Here is a 19,962-nt window from a genome sequence, read left to right on the forward strand (position 1 = left end):
TAGTAGGAGATCTTTCTGCAGAGCATATCAGAAGGCCTTAAACTAAAATAGAAATTAACTTATCACTCCTATGATAAGAAACACAAACTAGAATGATAATGTGGTGAGATTTATCACCACATATTTGACACATTCAAGAGAAGTATTTATTTTAAAGAAATATTGGCAGATTCTCCAAACTGATCCAATCACTAAATCTATAGTGTTAGATAGCCCCAATATTACTTATAAAAGGTGCCATACTATTAAAAATAATCGTCATTATGAGAGTTATGGCAAGAGGAAACCTTTATTTAGTGGATCTATACCCTGCCTGCAGAGTCAACAAACATATGTGCAGAAAGCAAGAAATGGAGGATAGATTTGTTTATAAACATAAAATGCAACAATATATTAATTGTCAAAGTAAAAATTTAATTTATTATGTAGGAATGTCGACTAAAAGTTTGGGTACAAGGATAAGAGCTACATTAGGAATGCTCAAAAGGATTTGGATAAGGGCAAACAAATAACATCAGTAGCACAGCATTTCCATTTTTATCATAAAGGGAATGGAAATCATTATAAAAGGCTGGGGACTTGAACAATTTAACTTAGGCATTAGAGGTGGAGACCTTACAAGTCTATTACTGAAAGCAGAGACAACATGGATTTATATATTAAATAGTATACACTCTAGAGGGATGAATCAAAACAATAATTCAATTTCCCTTTGTGATTTTGTAATAATGGACATCTGTAGAAGTTTTTGATAACTTTCCAATTTTTTAACTCCCCCATAGAAATAAATGGAGTCGGTAGGCCTGATTCTTACTGGTGGGAGGTTTTTGGTCTGGATGGACCTGAATGGGTACTAAAAACACTGGAGAATTTTTGAATAGGAATTAATATGGAAGGTAAGCACCTCTCCTATTGGCCACTATGATGCATGTCTCAGCTGACCTATTTGAGGACCACCTTATACAACCGTTAATTCAGTCTAGCATGGTTTTTAGAAACAGTGACCAATTGGAAGTAAGCAGCTGGTTTCCGATTTGTCGCCAGTTTATTTTAAATTGGAAAGACTCCTCTGAGGGTTTGTTAGATAATAATTTTAAAAAAGCCTGTTTACAGGCTGAAACACCTCAACTGGGGGCCTGCAAGGAGTGTCCGATCCTGATGCCGACATTTCCTGCTGTCGGCCAGGAAAGTGGGGGCATCCATCTCAGACTTTACCTATGGTATTGGTGATGGGTATTTATTTTTTCTGGAATTTTTTCTACACCTGGTTATAGGTTACCCTCTAAAATAAGGCCTTTTTTCCAGTTGGAGGTGAGTATAGTTCCCCTGGGGACTATCTCAGTTTCAATTTTTAAGTATATGCCACAAAATATTAATAGATTTTAATCTATATAGTAAAAATAAATTTTAGAAATGTGTGCAACCAAATCTCCTTTTTCTTTCTCTTTGATATCTCATAGTCTCTGTTTGGAGTGGGTTAGCAAGCAGGTGGGGAATAGGTACATACCTACCTGTGGTTTCAATGTAAATACACAAAATTAACCCTGGAATTAATATGAGATAGTGCCAACTTTAATAATATAATTGAACAAAAGATCTGCAACATTTTGAGAAACTAAATGATTGGAACATATAGGCAAATCCATTCAGTTAAATAGCAAGATGGTCAGTTTGAGAAGATAGTTGACAAACAGTGTGACTGACAAAATGTATTAAAATAAAGTTACGGGATGTTTTGGATGGAAAATAAATTTAGAAAATGCTTTTAGTGCCACTGCCCCTTGATTTTAGTAAACGTCAAAGGAAAGGTCACTGCTAGATTCTCTTATGATCCATTTCACCCACCTAAATATAGTAGTAGGGAAAACAGGAGCAGAAAGTAATTGTTTAGACTGGAGAACCTGAAAGAAGAAGTCCCATTTGTACAATTTCAATCAATTAATCACACATGTTGGTCAGATGATAAACAGGGAAGAAAGGTACCTTTATTTTTTCTGGATACAATAAAAATTGTAACCTCTGGGATGAACATTCTAACAAGATAATACATTGTTTTAACATTGGAAATCCCTTATAGTAGACTTAGCAATAAAGCTAAATTAATAACAACTATTTTAGTGAAAGCAAGGCATTCGAAGACTGCTGTTTTCACAACTGGAAGGTGACATTTTAAGATCCTACAAATTTGAAGATTACAGCCATTGAAAGTTCATGACCTATTATATGTAATGTGCAGGATAATTTAATTACATTTTTATCAGGGTCCAAGAGAAGTGGTTTGAATAGGGGAGAAGGTGGGAACCAGAGTTTGGCAATTAGAGAACAATAAAGTTAGAAAGTCTTCAGGTGGTAGATGAGGGCGCTAGTGATTGTATACCACTTGTTTTCCAACCTGCCCTCAGGCCTCTCTAACAGGCCAGATTTTGAGTATATCTGATTAGGGAAGATGCTTATCTTACCTGCTTTCATCCAAGGTGATTCGGAAAATCTGGCCTGTTGGTGAGAAAACCAGTGTTATTCACTAATAAACAAGGGAGAGGGCACATGAAATCATGGAATGGAGGAAACTCATATGTTTGAAAAGAGGCTAATCTGAAGGAACTCATCCACTGCTGCAGCAACTGAAAAAATGCAGTTAATATTTGACAAGACATAACAATTTGTTAAATAAATAGAAAATATCTAAATTCAGTTCCCAATCGTTGGAATCCTTCAGGTGTCAAGAATAACAGTCTATACTCAATTTCATAGTCCTAGAAAATATTCTGCTTTGAATATCTTTGCTAATGCTTGAGGAAAGTTTTGATTTGGTTCAGCCTAGATCCCCATGAGAGGTCTTCAAGCACTCCCAAAGATAATGATATTGAGTTTGAGTAACTTAAAGAGACAACCTTGCCACATATCTTTACCTTACTTCCAGTTGGTTGTTTTTACAGACTTAAAGAGATAGTCTACTCCAGATTTTTGATTTTTTAAAAAGATAGATAATCCCTTCATTACCCATTCCCCAGTTTTGCATAACCAACACTGTTATGTTAATAAACTTTTTACCTCTGTTATTACCTTGTTTCTAAGCCTCTGCAGACTGCCCCCTTATTTCAGTTCTTTTGACAGACAAGCATTTTAGCCAATCAGTGCTGACTCTTAAATAACTCCACAGGAGTGAGCATAATTTTATTTATATGACACACACATGAACAAGCAGTGTCTAACTGTCAAAAACTGTCAAATTGCACTGAGATAAGAAGCAGTTCAACAGCTTAAAAATTATTATATGAGCCTACCTAGTTTAGCTTTCCATAAAGAATATCAAGAGTAAACAAATTTGATGATAAAAGTAATTTAGAAAGTTGTTTAAAACGGCATGCTATATCTGAATCATAAAAGTTTAATTGTGTCTACACTGTACTTTTAAGTATTTAATTGGCTTATCCAAAATAAGGAAAGTTGTGGGTGGAGTTTAACATTAAAAAGTGCAACAAAGAAGGGGTTATTCTGCTCACTATGACACAGGTCTGAGAATTTTTCTGAAACCCCAGCATTTAGAAAAAAGATCAAAGGAAAGAAAGTACATTGCCACATTTGCCCTTTTCAGGAAAGGAATTGCTGAAATGTGTAGTGTGATTGAAATGTAATCAAACATTTCAATCTCTGTCTTATGAACATACTCAGAGACATTAAGGGCCAGATTACTAGTAGAGCTGTATTTAACGTACCTGCTCGTGTGCTAACGCTGCTAGAAGTATGTTTTTTGTGCGTCGGGTAGTGCTTGTGTTACAAGTTGAAAGTAAAACGTTTTTGCTCGAGCGCTTACCCGATGAACGCAAAAAGCCGAACTTGAAACATTGTGCGTGCGATAATGTATTCCCCTCATAGAAGTCATTAGAACAAGCACTGCTTGAAAGTCTTACGGGACTCCTTTCATATCACAATTTGAAACAATTTGATAAAGGTGCTAGGTAGGCACCGAAACATCATTACGTTATTTAAAATCCAGAGCGTGCTGTCCTGAATACTAATGTTCTACATACTAATTGATTCAGCACCCTGGTGAATGCTACCCATTTGATAATAGGTGTGCATACCCTTTTCTGGGACTTTATATATATATATATATATATATATATATATATATATATACATACATCTTCACCAATGTATCTGTAAGTATCTCAATGTTAAAGCCCTTTTGTGGCTTTCTTTTCTAACACCTGAGATCTCATATCTTTGAGCCCTTATAACTTTTTTGTGCAATATTTTTTAAAAATATTTGTAATTAGACAGTGTTATTATGAGTGTAACTGTACTTTGTAATGTATTTTTGTTGTGTAATAGACACTTTTTAGTTTCGGAAAACAGTTTACCATAGCTCTGAGATCACAGTAAGAATTGTAGCATAAATCACTCAACTTGTAATATCAGCGCAATTAAAAATGGTCACGGAAACATTATATTACTGTAAAAAAAAGTTTGCGAATCACTTGTAATCTAGCCAATTGTTTGCAATACTGCTTATCCAAAATAATCAAAGATCCAAGGCTCCTCATCCTCAATTACATATGTTAAAATATTTTTTTAATTACTTATAATTGTTTTGAAAATGTATAAATCTGAACTGCTTGTAAAGTGTATTATTTAAGACACTTACGGCTAGATCACAAGTCTTGTCGGTAAGGCTGTGCGGTGCTAACAAGCCTTTTTTTCTTACCACTCCCTTAAACCAACGCTGGTATTACGAGTTTTCTGCAAGCCGCCGTTAGCCTCAGAAAAGTGAGCGTTGAGCAAAATTTAGCTCCACATCTCACCTCGATACCAGTGTTGCTTATGGTAGCGGTAAGCTGGCTAAACCTGCTCGTGCACGATTTCCCCATAGAAAACAATGGGGCTGAGCTGGGTGAAAAAAAAACCTAACACCTGCAAAAAAGCAGCGTTCAGCTCCTAACGCAGCCCCATTGTTTCCTATTGGGAAATTAATTTTATGTCTGCACCCTAACATACACCTGTATTATACTATTAAACCCTAATCTGCCGCTCCAGAATTATACTAATGAACCCCTAATCTGCTGCCCCTAACATCGCCGAACCCTACATTATATTTATTAACCCCTAATCTGCCGGCCCCAACATCGCAGAAACTATATTAAATTAATTAACCCCTAATCTGCCGCCGCCGTCGCCGCCACTATAATAAAGTTATTAACCCCTAAACCTAAGTCTAACCCTAACACCCCCTAATTTAAATATAATTTAAATACATCTAAATAAAATAACTACAATTAAATAAATTATTCCTATTTAAAACTAAATACTTACCAATAAAATAAACCATAAGATAGCTACAATATAATAATAGTTACATTGTAGCTAGCTTATGATTTAGTTTTATTTTACAGGCAACTTTGTATTTATTTTAACTAGTTAGAATAGTTATTAAATAGATATTAACTATTTAATAACTACCTAGCTAAAAGAAGTACAAAATTACCTGTAAAATAAATCCTAACCTAAGTTACAATTATACCTAACACTACTCTATAAATAAATAAATTAACTAAATTAAATTAAACTAATTACAATTAAATGAAATAAACTAAATTTCAGAAAAAAACACTAAATTACAGAAAATAAAAAAGAATTAAAAGAATTTTAAACTAATTACACCTAATCTAATCCCCCTAATAAAATAAAAAAGCACCCCCAAAATAATAAAATTGCCTACCCTATACTAAATTACAAATAGCCCTTAAAAGGGCCTTTTGTGGGGCATTGCCCCAAAGTAATCAGCTCTTTTACCTGTAAACAAAAAATACAATACCCCCCCCAACATTACAACCCACCACCCACATACCCCTACTCTAAAACACACCCAATCCCCCCTTAAAAAAACCTAACACTACCCCCTGAAGATCACCCTACCTTGAGCCGTCTTCACCCAGCCGGGCACAAGTGGTCCTCCATACGGCAGAAGTCTTCATCCGATCGGGGCAGAAGAGGACATCCAGACCGGCAGAAGGCTTCATCCAGACAACATCTTCTATCTTCATCCTTCCGTCGCGGAGCAGGTCCATCTTCCATCCAGCCGACGCAGAGCATCCTCTTCAATCGAAGTCCTAACGAAGAATGAAGGTTCCTTTAAATGACGTCATCCAAGATGGCATCCCTCGAATTCCGATTGGCTGATAGGATTCTATCAGCCAATCGGAATTAAGGTAGGAAAAATCCGATTGGTTGATTTAATCAGCCAATCGGATTAAAGTTCAATCCGATTGGCTGATTGGATCAGCCAATAGAATTGACCTCACATTCCATTGGCTGATCCAATCTTCAATCCGATTGGCTGATAGCATCACCCAATAGGATTTTTCCTACCTTAATTCCGATTGGCTGATAGAATCCTATCAGCCAATCGGAATTCGAGGGATGCCATCTTGGATGACGTCATTTAAAGGAAACTTCATTCTTCGTTAGGACTTCGATTGAAGAGGATGCTCCGCGTCGGCTGGATGGAAGATGGACCCGCTCCGCTCCGGAAGGATGAAGCTAGAAGATGCCATCTGGATGAAGCCTTCTGCCATCTGGAGGACCTCTTCTGCCCCAATAGGATGAAGACTTCTGCCGTATGAAGGACCACTTGTGCCCGGGTGGGTGAATATGGCTCAAGGTAGGGTGATCTTCAGGAGGTTAGTGTTAGTTTTTTTTAATGGGGGATTGGGTGGGTTTTAGAGTAGGGGTATGTGGGTGGTGGGTTGTAATGTTGGGGGGTGTATTATATTTTTTTTTACAGGTAAAAGAGCTGATTACTTTGGTGCAATGCCCCGCAAAAGGCCCTTTTAAGGGCTATTTGTAATTTAGTATAGGGTAGGGCATTTTATTATTTTGGGGGGCTTTTTTATTTTATTAGGGGGCTTAGATTAGGTATAATTAGTTTAAACTTCTAATTTTGTTTTATTTTCTGTAATTTAGTGGGGGGGTTTTTCCATAATTTAGTTGATTGAATTTAATTGTAATTAATTGTAGGTAGTTTATGTAATTTACTTAATGATAGTGTAGTGTTAGATATAATTGTAACTTAGGTTAGAATTTATTTTACAGGTAATTTTGTACTTATTTTAGCTAGGTAGTTATTAAATAGTTAATAACTATTTAATAACTATTGTACCTAGTTAAAATAAATACAAAGTTGCCTGTGAAATAAAAATAAATCCTAAGATAGCTACAATGTAACTATTAGTTATATTGTAACTAGCTCAGGGTTTATTTTATCGGTAAGTATTTAGTTTTAAATAGGAATAATTTAGTTAATTTTGTTAAATTTATTTAGTTTAAATTATATTTAAGTTAGGGGGGTTAAGGTTAGGTTTAGACTTAGGTTTAGGGGTTAATACCTTTAATATAGTAGCGGCGACGTTAGGGGTGGCAGATTATGGGTTAATAAATGTAAGTAGGTGTCGGCGATGTTAGGGCAGGCAGATTAGGGGTTAATAAAATTTAACTAGTGTTTGCGATGCGGGAGTGTGGCGGATTAGGGGCTAATATGTTTATTAAAGTGGCGGCGATGTCCGGTCGGCAGATTAGGGGTTAATAAGTGTAGTTAGGTTGCGGAGACGTTGGGGGCGGCAGATTAGGGTTTAATAAATATAATGTAGGTGTCGGCGATGTTAGGGGCAGCAGATTAGGGGTTCATAAGTATAATGTAGGTGGCTGCGATGTCCGGTCGGCAGATTAGGGGTTAAAACAATTATTATAGTGTTTGCGATGTGGGGGGGGGGGCTCGGTTTAGAGGTTAATTGGTAGTTTATGGGTGTTAGTTTACTTGTTAGCACTTTAGTTAAGAGTTTTATGTTCCAGCGTTAGCCCATAAAACTCTTAACTACTGACTTTTAAATTCGGTAGGAGTCTGGACAGGAGAGGGTCTACCGCTCACTTCTTCCAAGACTCGTAATACCAGCGTTAGGCAAATCCCATTAAAAAGATAGGATACTTCAATTGACGGAAGAAAAGTGAGCGGTAGACCCTTTTTCTGCCTGACTCGTAATACCAGCGGGCGTTAAAAAGCCGCGTTGGGACCTCTCGACGCTGCTTTTTAAGGCTAACGCCAAACTCGTGATCTAGCCGTTAGATGCCTAATTAGTCTGAAGAAGACATTGGGCTCATTTCCATTGAGCCGCAATCAGGTTTTTGTGAGGTTGCAAAATAAAAACCTGCTGTCGGAAGCCATTACGGTTATAGCCAGTTATCAATGGTGCGCAGGTGGACCCATCTAAAATAATAGAAGCCGAAAAGAGCAAATTAACACCTGGTTTCCAGACAAGTGAAACACTGCTGGAAGCTCTCGATAAGGTCTCAAACATTACAGCATGCTCAACTAGGTGTAAAAGTGGAAAAATAAGCTTTTTGAGGTCCTTTTCCATTGAGATCTTAAAGTTTTTAAACAATACAAGTGTTTCTCTTTATACATTTATTGTTATATATATAATATTTATTGCTGGCCCATGTATTTGGAGTCATGTTCCTATTTAAAAATCAATATATATTTCATATAAACATATAATCAAGCACATATCTCCAAAATTCCAACTAGACCTCTGCCTAGGGCAACACTAAATATTACATATATCAATACATTTTAAAATGTAATAAAACAAAAAATAAAATAAAAAAATTAATTAAATAAAAAATGTATTAAATAAAAAATATTTTCACTTCATTTAATTTGTTAATTAATTCAATTATTATTATTATCATCAGTTATTTGCAGTTATTTGCAGAGCACCAACAGATTCCGTAGAGCTATAAAAATAGGAATGATATGAAGGTAACATTTATAGGGATCAAGTGGGTAGAGGGCCCTGCCGAGAGTTCCACTGTTGTAGTCGGCTCTTATTAAGGTGATCTACAAACAGCTGGGCTCATAGGCTTTAATGCTAAGGGGGGTATAAGGGGATAACAAAGAAGGGAAAGATTGAAGTTAGAAAAGATTTGCGTAGGTTGTATGCATCCCTGAACAGTAGAGTCTTTATGGAGTGCTTGTGGAGCAGACGTTAATTGTAAATTTTATAGTGTAAGGTCTGGTTACCATAGCAACAAACTTGTAATGGGGCGATTTTTGAGAAATCCGATGTCGGATGGAAGCATTAATATAACCTTAACTTAAACCTACATGAAAAGACACACAATGCAAAAAATATTTCAATGGAAGCCTGGTACTAAAATGGAGTCATAAACCTCTTTTAGCTGTCGTCAACTTTGGTAGCTTTTGGCTCCATTCTTTACGGTTTGGTTGAATAATGCAAGTGATGATAGTAATAATAATAATAATATCAATAACAATACTAATATAGATCTTGTGTAATTGCTATGTACATATTTTGCTGGTTTTAATGGAAATGAGATAGGGAATAGCAACCCTGTATTTTGGAAGACACAAATATGAGCCAGAATAAATGTCCCCTTAAGTAACCTAAATTAAATGATATATTGGTCCCTTCATTATAATGTTAGATATCATCATATTATATTGATTTGCTGAGTTTATCTAGAAAGTAACTGCTAGACAGAGAGCTTACTGGAAGGCTGAACAGTGTAATTTAGAATATTAAACACTGAGCTTCCTCTATAATTTCTATTCCTTGATAGTGTATATGAGTGCAATTTTACTCGGCAGTAAAATATTTACTAATGCAGAAGCTTATAGCCTGAGAATACAATCTAAATACATTCAGTATTTCATTGCCATTAAAACCATCACAATATATACATAGCAATTACACAAGGTCTACATTATTATTAATATTATAACTATCACCGCTTGCATTATTTACAATGCACCAATAGATCTTTCAGCACTTTACAGAGGGTACAGTAAATAAAAAAACAGAAAGGCAGACAGGAACAAAATGATTGATGGGTTCTGCTGAATAACGGTTTCTGGGTGGTTGCAAGTAAGTGACAGGAACACATCCTCAGTTTCCTCTATGATGGAACACTACCTCAGCTCCCTATCATCTGAATCCATTGTCACAACAAATCAATTTATGCTATTATCTAACTAATCCATTACCTAGATTTTAAGTTCCCATGCTCCATGGGAAAAGACCTTGAATTAAGCTTGACAATTTTTTTGAAATTTAGGAACCAGTCAAAAATGAAGGAAAATAAAATTATTCTAAAATAGAGACTGTTTACTTCATCTATTAAAAATAGGAGTTATTTAATATGTAAATATAAAGAAGAGAAAAAGACTTAGTACTTAATACCCAATACTTGCTTACAGTCAAGCATTCAGAGCTCTTAAACATCTTTCATGCTATCTTTTAGAATGTCAAACCTATTGAGACTAGTTATTTATACTAATTGCAAGTCATTAGAACAAATTACAATGTCATTGTGAGATAAACAGGACATGATTTTTCTGTACTCAAAGTAGGCAGCTCCCTAGGGGGCATTTTAACTCTGTGATTATCATATAAAGAGAAGAATACAGCTTGTTGTGTTCCCGAGGCAATGATAGTCTCATAATACAGGGATATAGTCTAAAGTGATTTAGCTGCTATTATAACATGATAAGAATATTACTATTATTATTTTTATTATTATAATGTATTTGTAAAGCTCCACTAAATTCCATAGCACTGGATACATGAGAGGAATAGATAAGGACATTGATTCATAGTAAAAAAAAAAAAAAGCACAGATATAAAAAATAAACTAAATAAACAACAAATAAAAGAGTTGGAGTAATCTGCTCCTATAGAGCTTATGATCTAAAGAGTATACAGATTGTACATATGAGAGGTCATGTGGATGACTTTAATGCAGATGACTTTTAACCAACCATAGGGAGCCAGCATTTGTCAAGGCCTTGATGAGGTTAGTAGTCATGATGTATTTGTTGTACCATTTATAGCACTATGGAATATATTTGTACCTGCCCCCTTCACTCTGGTCATAACCTCCTTCTCTTCTTCTCTCTTGTTACCTCCTTGCATTCCTGTCTACAGGGAGTGCAGAATTATTAGGCAAGTTGTATTTTTGAGGATTAATTTTATTGTTGAACAACAACCATGTTCTCAATGAACCCAAAAAACTCATTAATATCAAAGCTGAATAGTTTTGGAAGTAGTTTTTAGTTTGTTTTTAGTTATAGCTATTTTAGGGGGATATCTGTGTGTGCAGGTGACTATTACTGTGCATAATTATTAGGCAACTTAACAAAAAACAAATATATACCCATTTCAATTATTTATTTTTACCAGTGAAACCAATATAACATCTCAACATTCACAAATATACATTTCTGACATTCAAAAACAAAACAAAAACAAATCAGTGACCAATATAGCCACCTTTCTTTGCAAGGACACTCAAAAGCCTGCCATCCATGGATTCTGTCAGTGTTTTGATCTGTTCACCATCAACATTGCGTGCAGCAGCAACCAGAGCCTCCCAGACACTGTTCAGAGAGGTGTACTGTTTTCCCTCCTTGTAAATCTCACATTTGATGATGGACCACAGGTTCTCAATGGGGTTCAGATCAGGTGAACAAGGAGGCCATGTCATTAGATTTTCTTCTTTTATACCCTTTCTTGCCAGCCACGCTGTGGAGTACTTGGACGCATGTGATGGAGCATTGTCCTGCATGAAAATCATGTTTTTCTTGAAGGATGCAGACTTCTTCCTGTACCACTGCTTGAAGAAGGTGTCTTCCAGAAACTGGCAGTAGGACTGGGAGTTGAGCTTGACTCCATCCTCAACCCGAAAAGGCCCCACAAGCTCATCTTTGATGATACCAGCCCAAACCAGTACTCCACCTCCACCTTGCTGGCGTCTGAGTCGGACTGGAGCTCTCTGCCCTTTACCAATCCAGCCAAGGCCCATCAAGACTCACTCACATTTCATCAGTCCATAAAACCTTAGAAAAATCAGTCTTGAGATATTTCTTGGCCCAGTCTTGACGTTTCAGCTTGTGTGTCTTGTTCAGTGGTGGTCGTCTTTCAGCCTTTCTTATCTTGGCCATGTCTCTGAGTATTGCACACCTTGTGCTTTTGGGCACTCCAGTGATGTTGCAGCTCTGAAATATGGCCAAACTGGTGGCAAGTGGCATCTTGGCAGCTGCACGCTTGACTTTTCTCAGTTCATGGGCAGTTATTTTGTGCCTTGGTTTTTCCACACGCTTCTTGCGACCCTGTTGACTATTTTGAATGAAACGCTTGATTGTTCGATGATCACGCTTCAGAAGCTTTGCAATTTTAAGAGTGCTGCATCCCTCTGCAAGATATCTCACTATTTTTGACTTTTCTGAGCCTGTCAAGTCCTTCTTTTGACCCATTTTGCCAAAGGAAAGGAAGTTGCCTAATAATTATGCACACCTGATATAGGGTGTTGATGTCATTAGACCACACCCCTTCTCATTACAGAGATGCACATCACCTAATATGCTTAATTGGTAGTAGGCTTTCGAGCCTATACAGCTTGGAGTAAGACAACATGCATAAAGAGGATGATGTGGTCAAAATACTCATTTGCCTAATAATTCTGCACTCCCTGTATATGACCATATTTTGTGGAACTCTCTGCCTCTCTGCCTCGCTTCACAAGACTCTCCCCTAGTTTTCTCCTTAAAGGCTCCACTGCTTATGGATGCGTACAACATACACTAACCTTTCTTACCTCAGTTCCTCTCCTCCTTTTTTTATAACCTTGAACCTCCTTTGCATATAAAACTATGAGCCCAACTCTTCTGTAGATCTCCTCCATGAGAGCTAATTTACAACAGTGCAACTCTTGGCAGGGCCCTCTGTGTATTTGTCTCCTATAAATGTTACTTTGCATATCATATTTATGTTTATAGTGCTGTGACATCTGTTGGTGGTCTAAAAATAACTGATAAGAAAATAATAATACTAGAAAATTAAAAATAATGATATTTGTTTTTAACCTACCATTTCCCTTTCTCGAATGAATAAAATAATGGGAAAGAAGTTCAATTTCTGTAGCAATAGTAAAAAGTATTTTGAAAAGTCCTTTCACACAAAAGGATTGAAATTAGAATTGCTCATCGCAACTTTAAATATGTGTGTTTTACATGTTAATGAAATTAAAAGGATTAAGGCTTTAATATGAGATCAGGATACTAAAAAAAGGCAAAATGTAATTTCTTTGTTTTATTACTAGATTCTTTTTAAATACATTATTTTGGATGGGCTTTATAGTGGCTACATAGAAACCAGATGTTTTACTGCAATCTGATACTTTGTTTTTAGTTAAGTTTCTTTATTCATTTTCACCAAAAGGTAATGTTGATTCTCGTTTTAAAGTTGTACGGCTTATGTTTTTTTTTTAAATGTGATTCAATTTTTTAGTGTTTGATAACATACAATGAGGTAGAATATGTTGGGTTTTTTTTAATATGAAGTACTCCACTCTTAAGGTTTACTGGGTAAATTTCTAATGCCTGTCAATCTCTAGCTTTAAATAAAGTTTGTGGAACACAACTGCTGAGAATGTCTTCATATAATTTTAAATAATATGTATATGAATATGGATTTAGTAAGCAGAGATTTTGAGATAGGATTTTATAAAAGTAAAAACCTACAAAGTCAATGTCTGCTGAATTAATACACATCAATGGTTGAATTAAGCAAATACAACTTAAACTGTAATGCACAAAAGGTATTAGTAATATATACACCAACATTTAGAATTATGGGGAGGCGAAAGGTGAGCTTAAAATCCTCCACTAAGCACATGTAGAGAAAATAATTAATTGTGTAGTTCATTAACAAATCTAGATAAGTCAGAAGGCTTGCTTTTCACACAGGCAACCTCTAAATACAGTGTTTCCAATGCAGCAAAGAATTCTGGGTAATATATGCAAATGAGGTTCACAATAACTCACTTTTTTACTTTAGCCTGCTTTTCTATATACACCAAAGAGGAAAGTATAAGTATAGACTTAAAGGGACAGTCAACACCAGAAGTTTTGTTGTTTAAAAAGATAGATAATCACTTTATTACCCATTCCTCAGTTTTGCATAACCAATACAGTTATAATAATATACTTTTTACCTCTGTAATTACCTTGTATCTAAGACTCTGCAAACTGCCCTCTTATTTCAGTTCTTTTGACAGACTTGCATTTTAGCCAATCAATGCTCACTCCCTGGTAACTTCACGTACTGTCTCACTAGACAGTAAGAGATGACATGACCAGTAGGCTACACAGAAAATAAAAAATGGGGACAGCACTTGTTATGGGAGTGCTCAGAGGAGACTTACCAAGTCTCAAATAGCCATATACAAAGTAACAAAGGCATGATGCATGAGGAAAGGCTGAGCTAGGTCCGAAACGTTGCTGTTGATTATTGGACCCATGATGGAATACTAATAAAGGTCTTTTTATATTTGAGGAGCTGGGGGACTTTGTTACTTTGTATATGACCAGTAGGCTCACAGTAAAATCAAAGTCTTTGGGGGATATCTATCAAGCTGTCAACTATGCTGCATTCGCTGCATCAATACGCTCGCCTAACTTCACCTAACATCGCAATTGCATATCTCAATACGCTCTCCTTAGTTATAAAAAAAGCCAGCAAAAAGATCCGCACCAAGTACGGGGCGATAAGCATTTAACTGTTGTTAACTAGCAGTCATCGATCTTGTGTCTATTCAGCTTTCTCCAAACTTTATTTATACCCTGTCACTAAACGCCACCACAATACTAAAATGTTTAACCCCTATCCCACCGTTCCCCGACACCGCCACAACATAAATAAAGTTATTAACCCCTATCCCGCTGCAACCTAAATAAATGTATTAACCCCTATCCCGCTGCTCCCCGCCGCAACCTAAATAAATCTATTAACTCCTATTCCGCCACTCCCCGACCCGCCACAACCTAAATAAAAGTATTAACCCCTAAGCCTCTGGCCTCCCCCATCACTACCACTAACTAAACCTATTAACCCCTAAACCATCAGCCCCCCACATCGCCATAAACTAAATTAAGCTATAACCCCTAAACCTAACAACACGCTAACTTTAAACTAAAATTACAACATCCCTATCTTAATATAAATTAAAACTTACCCGTAAAATTTAATTAAACTAATTTTAAACTATTAATTAACATACCCTAACTATTATACTACAATTAAATTAAACTGGCAATTAAATAAACTAAATTACATATTATAAAAACCTAACCCTACTAAAATTATTTAAATATACTATTAAGTACTAAATTACCAAAAAAACTAAGTTACAAAAACAAACAAACACTAAATTACGAAAAATAAAAAAACACATTATCAAAAATAAAAAAGAATTACACCTAATCTAATAGCCCTATCAAAATAAAAAAGCCCCAAAGAAATCAGTTCTTTTACCTGTAAAAAAAAAATACAAACAACCCCCAACAGTAAAACCCACCACCCAACCAACCAACCAACCAACCCCCCCAAATAAAAAAATAAAAAATCTAAAATAACCTAAGCTCCCCATTGCCCTGAAAAGGGCATTTGTATGGGCATTGCCATTAAAAGGGCATTTAGCTCTTTTACATTCCCAGACCCTAATCTAAAAAATTAAACCTACCCAAAAAACCCTTAAATAAACCTAACACTAACCCCCGACGATCCACTTACAATTATTGAAGTCCCGCTTGAAGGATCCATCCAGCCGGCAAGAAGTCTTCATCTAGGCGGCCTCTTTGTTCTTCATCCAGCTGGTGAAGTCCTCATCCATCTGGCAAGAAGTCTTCATCCAGATGGCCTATTCAATCTTCATCCAGCCGGCAAAGTCCTCATCCAGCCGGCAAGAAGTCTTCATCCAGGTGCCCTCTTCGATCTTCATCCTGCCAGCGAAGTCCTCATCCAGGCGGCAAGAAGTCTTCATCCAGACGGCATCTTCGATCTTTATCCTTCCGGCACGGAGCGGGTCCATCCTGAAAACATCCGGCATGGAGCATCCTCTTCATACAGTCACCGCCGTAAAGTGGAACTTCAAAGCAAGTGACGTCAACCAAGATGGAATCCCTTGCATTCCTATTCCTGAATAGAATGAGAGCTGCTCAAATCCTATTGGCTGATTTGAACAGCCAACAGGATTTTAGCAGCTCTAATCTTATTGGCTGATTGAAATATTTCAGCCAATAGGAATGCAAGGGACGCCATCTTGGATGATGTCACTTGCATTGAAGCTCCAGTTTACGGTGGCAACCATATGAAGAGGATGCTCCACGCCAGATGTCTTCAGGATGGAACCGCACCGCGCCGGATGGATGAAGATAGAAGATGCCGTCTGGATGAAGACTTCTTGCCGCCTGGATGAGGACTTCGCTGGCTGGATGAAGATCGAAGAGACCACCTGGATGAAGACTTCTTGCCGGCTGGATGAGGACTTTGCCGGCTGGATGAAGATCAAAGAGGCCGTCTGGATGAAGACTTCTTGTCGGCTGGATGGATCCTTCAAGCGGGACTTCAATAACTTTAAGTGGATCGTCGGGGTTAGTGTTAGGTTTATTTAAGGGTTTTTTGGGTAGGTTTTATTTTTAGATTAGGGTCTGTGCATGTAAAAGAGCTAAATGTCCTTTTAAGGGCAATGCCCATACAAATGCCCTTTTCAGGGCAATGGGGAGCTTAGGTTATTTTAGATAGTTTTTTTATTGGGGAGAGGTTGGGTGGTAGGTTTCACTGTTGGGGGGTGTTTGTATTTTTTTTTACAAAAGAGCTGATTTCTTTGGGGCAATGACCCACAAAAGGTCCTTTTTGGTAGTTTATTGCAGGCTAGGGTTTTTTTTATTTTGGGGGGGCTTTTTAATTTTGATAGGGCTATTAGATTAGGTGTAATTCTTTTTATGTTTAATAATGTTTTTTTTTATTTTTCGTAATTTAGTGTTTGTTTGTTTTGTAACTTAGTGTTTGTTTTTTGGTAATTTAGTACTTTTAATAAGGTTTAATAGTATATTTAAATAATTTTAGGGTTAGGTTTTTATAATATGTAATTTAGTTTATTTTATTGCTAGTTTAATTTAATTGTAGTATAATATTTAGGGTAGGTTAATTAATAGTTTAAAATTAGTTTAATTTAATTCTACAGGTAAGTTTTAATTTATATTAAGATAGGGATGTTGCAATTTTAATTTAAAGTTAGCGGGTTGTTAGGTTTAGGGGTTATTAGCTTAATTTAGTTTATGGCGATGTGGGAGGCTGATAGTTTAGGGGCTAATAGGTTTAGTTAGTAGTAGTGATATTGGAGGCCAGGGGTTTAGGGGTTGATAAGTTTATTTAGGTTGCAGCGGGGTCGGGGAGTGGCGGGATAGGAGTTAATAACTTTTATTTAGGTTGCGGCGATGTCGGGGGTGGCAGATTAGGGGTGTTTAGACTTGTGGCTTATGTTAGGTTGTTAGGTGTAAATGTAGCTTGTTTTCAACCAAAGAAATCAATGGGATATCTGGCAGCATCGAACTTAAGCTTCCTGTGCTTTCAGACTCCCATTGATTCCTACGGCATCCACTGCCTCCAGGGTGGCGGATTGAAAACCAGGTACGTTGGGTCAGAATTGCTGCGAGCGTACCTGTTAGAAATTTGATAACTGGGAAAAGGTGTCAAATAGAGCCAAAAGTGTATTTGGAACATCTGTAATGATGTAAGCTTCGATCTGCGTCGGATTGAGACCGGCGGATCATATGTTATGTCTATAATTTAAAAATTTGTCGATCTGTAGGCTTTGATAACTAGGTCAGATCAAGCTTGCAACAATTACGCTGCGGAATTCCGGCGTATTTGCAGTTGACGGCTTGATAGATATCCCCCTTTGTATTTTCTTTTTGTCCACCTCTGCAGCGGAAAGAGAGATTTTGAGCGGCTTTGTGTAATATTCAGCATAAGGTTTTGATGCATCATCTCGACATGATGCGCAGGCAGTCCTAGGTGATATAGAGGATGCTACCAAAGGGGGAATATTTACAGACCCAGGCTTAACACTGGAAAAATATAAATAAAGGTTCTGATGATCTAAAGCTCTCCACTATCTCCACTTCTTATGTAAGAAGTCACACCCACACTGCTAGGTCTTTCAAAGAATTAAAAAAATGGTAGATTTTAGCATGAAAGCTGTTTATCTAGCTGTGCAGGACTCCAAATAACACATATATTGCAACATAATGCCGAAAAGGCTCCTAAAGATTTCTCTCAATGCTGGCCATTTTGTTATCATCAAGCACATGGTGTATGTTGGTATGTTCTAATAAAAAGGAGCAAAGCATACAAAGGAAATGGCCATGTGCAAGAGTTCACAATGATTACCAATATGAGTCTGGGATTTGGTGATACAAGTTAGCTGTTACATGATACAGGGACCTAAGAAAAGGAAGAAAATTGCAATTTATCAGAAAAAAAAATACTCACAATTTGAAATTGAGAGAAAGTGCTATTTTATTGCATTATTCTTATTCATGTGTTGATTATGGAACTCTTTAGTATTTATTAGACCTTTAATTGTACACTGTAACTTCCACCCCTTTTTAGCATCTCAAAGGACAAATACAACCTGACATTTATTTCCCCTCATAACAGTTTTGCAATCTTCTATTTATATATTTTAAAAATATGTTATACAACTGGTTCAATGCACATTGTAGCCAAATCACTCTGCATTAAGACTGACATCAATTAGTTCTGTATACTAGAAGCAGTTTACAGTTTTATTTCCTTTGTTTTCATGTTTATAATTTTATTAGCTTTTAAAAAGGTCATGCAACTATTAACATTGAATATTCACAGTCTTGACTTGTAACATGCTACACCTTCTTAAGATCAGAGAAAAATCATTCTGTTCGGCATTTGTCATCTGTTTTCTTTCTCTGTGTGTTTAATGTGTGACATTTATGGGAATAGTTTAATTGCTTTCAAGGGTTTGCTTGTTTTGCAATATGGTATGAAGTCTAATCTAATCATAAATCTATTGCTTTTTCAGGCCAGTGGGGTTGGCCCACTGTAAGTCTGTCTTCTGTATTGGGAATGCTATCTGGTGTATTATCCTCTACTATAGAATCAGTAGGAGATTACTATACCTGTGCCAGATTATCTGGAGCCCCACTCCCACCAATTCATGCAATAAACAGGGGAATCGGCATAGAAGGGATTGGATGCATTCTAGCTGGAATTTGGGGAACTGGAAATGGGACAACTTCATACAGTCAGAACATTGCAGCTCTGGGAATTACAAAGGTATGTTTAAAAATAAAAATAAAAAAGTCAAGTAAACATAATATAATAGTTGTATGCTGATTATTATATATGTATTCAATTATTAAATGTATTCAATTTATTAAATTAAGCAGTGAAAAACATAGAATTAGATTACTATATTATCAACTGTCTATGTGATCAGATAAGCTATTTTTAGATCCTTGAATGGCTAATTAATTAGGCAACCAGGGATACATGAAACAATAGCGTCAGAATTGTATTCCTCCCCTCTTCTGCATTATAATTTGTTAGTTAATCACTTAGGCCCTGATGTTCGAAAGTGCTGCGAGGTGGCAATATTTTCTAAAGGGATCCGATTCGAGAATGCTGACGAAATATTCTAAAGTGCCGACATTACTCTTTAAAGGCAGCATCGCATAGGGGCGTTTTACTAAACTTCAAAATGGGTGGTGACGCTAGTAAAATATTCCAAGCAGCATTGGCGATGTAAAGTAAAGGATCCCTTTTAAATATATTACACCCAACCTAGTAGCTATGCCTATGTATTGTACCACTAAATCAACATTAACTACCACCGCAAACTAACCCTGCACTAAATAACCCCTAAACCACCAACAGCCCACCGCAAATACCCCCTACACTACTCAACCCCTATACCGCCAATAGTCCACTGCAAACACCCGCTACAGTACTTATCCCCATATCACCAATAGTCCTCTGCAAACACCCCCTTCATTACTTAACCCCTATG

At 36.5% G+C, this 19,962-nt stretch overlaps 1 protein-coding gene across 1 annotated transcript in view; it reads left to right on the forward strand.

The window, feature by feature from the left end:
• The window catches only part of LOC128664402 (solute carrier family 23 member 2-like), a 391,187-nt gene that overhangs the window by 215,527 nt on the left and 155,698 nt on the right, over positions 1-19,962 (forward strand). The window contains exon 7 of the mRNA XM_053719234.1: positions 18,976-19,229. Within this exon, the coding sequence (XP_053575209.1) occupies positions 18,976-19,229 (254 nt within the window). The remainder of the gene's footprint in view (positions 1-18,975; positions 19,230-19,962) is intronic.

This window comes from Bombina bombina, chromosome 6 (assembly GCF_027579735.1).
Source record: "Bombina bombina isolate aBomBom1 chromosome 6, aBomBom1.pri, whole genome shotgun sequence".
Lineage (NCBI taxonomy): Eukaryota > Metazoa > Chordata > Amphibia > Anura > Bombinatoridae > Bombina > Bombina bombina.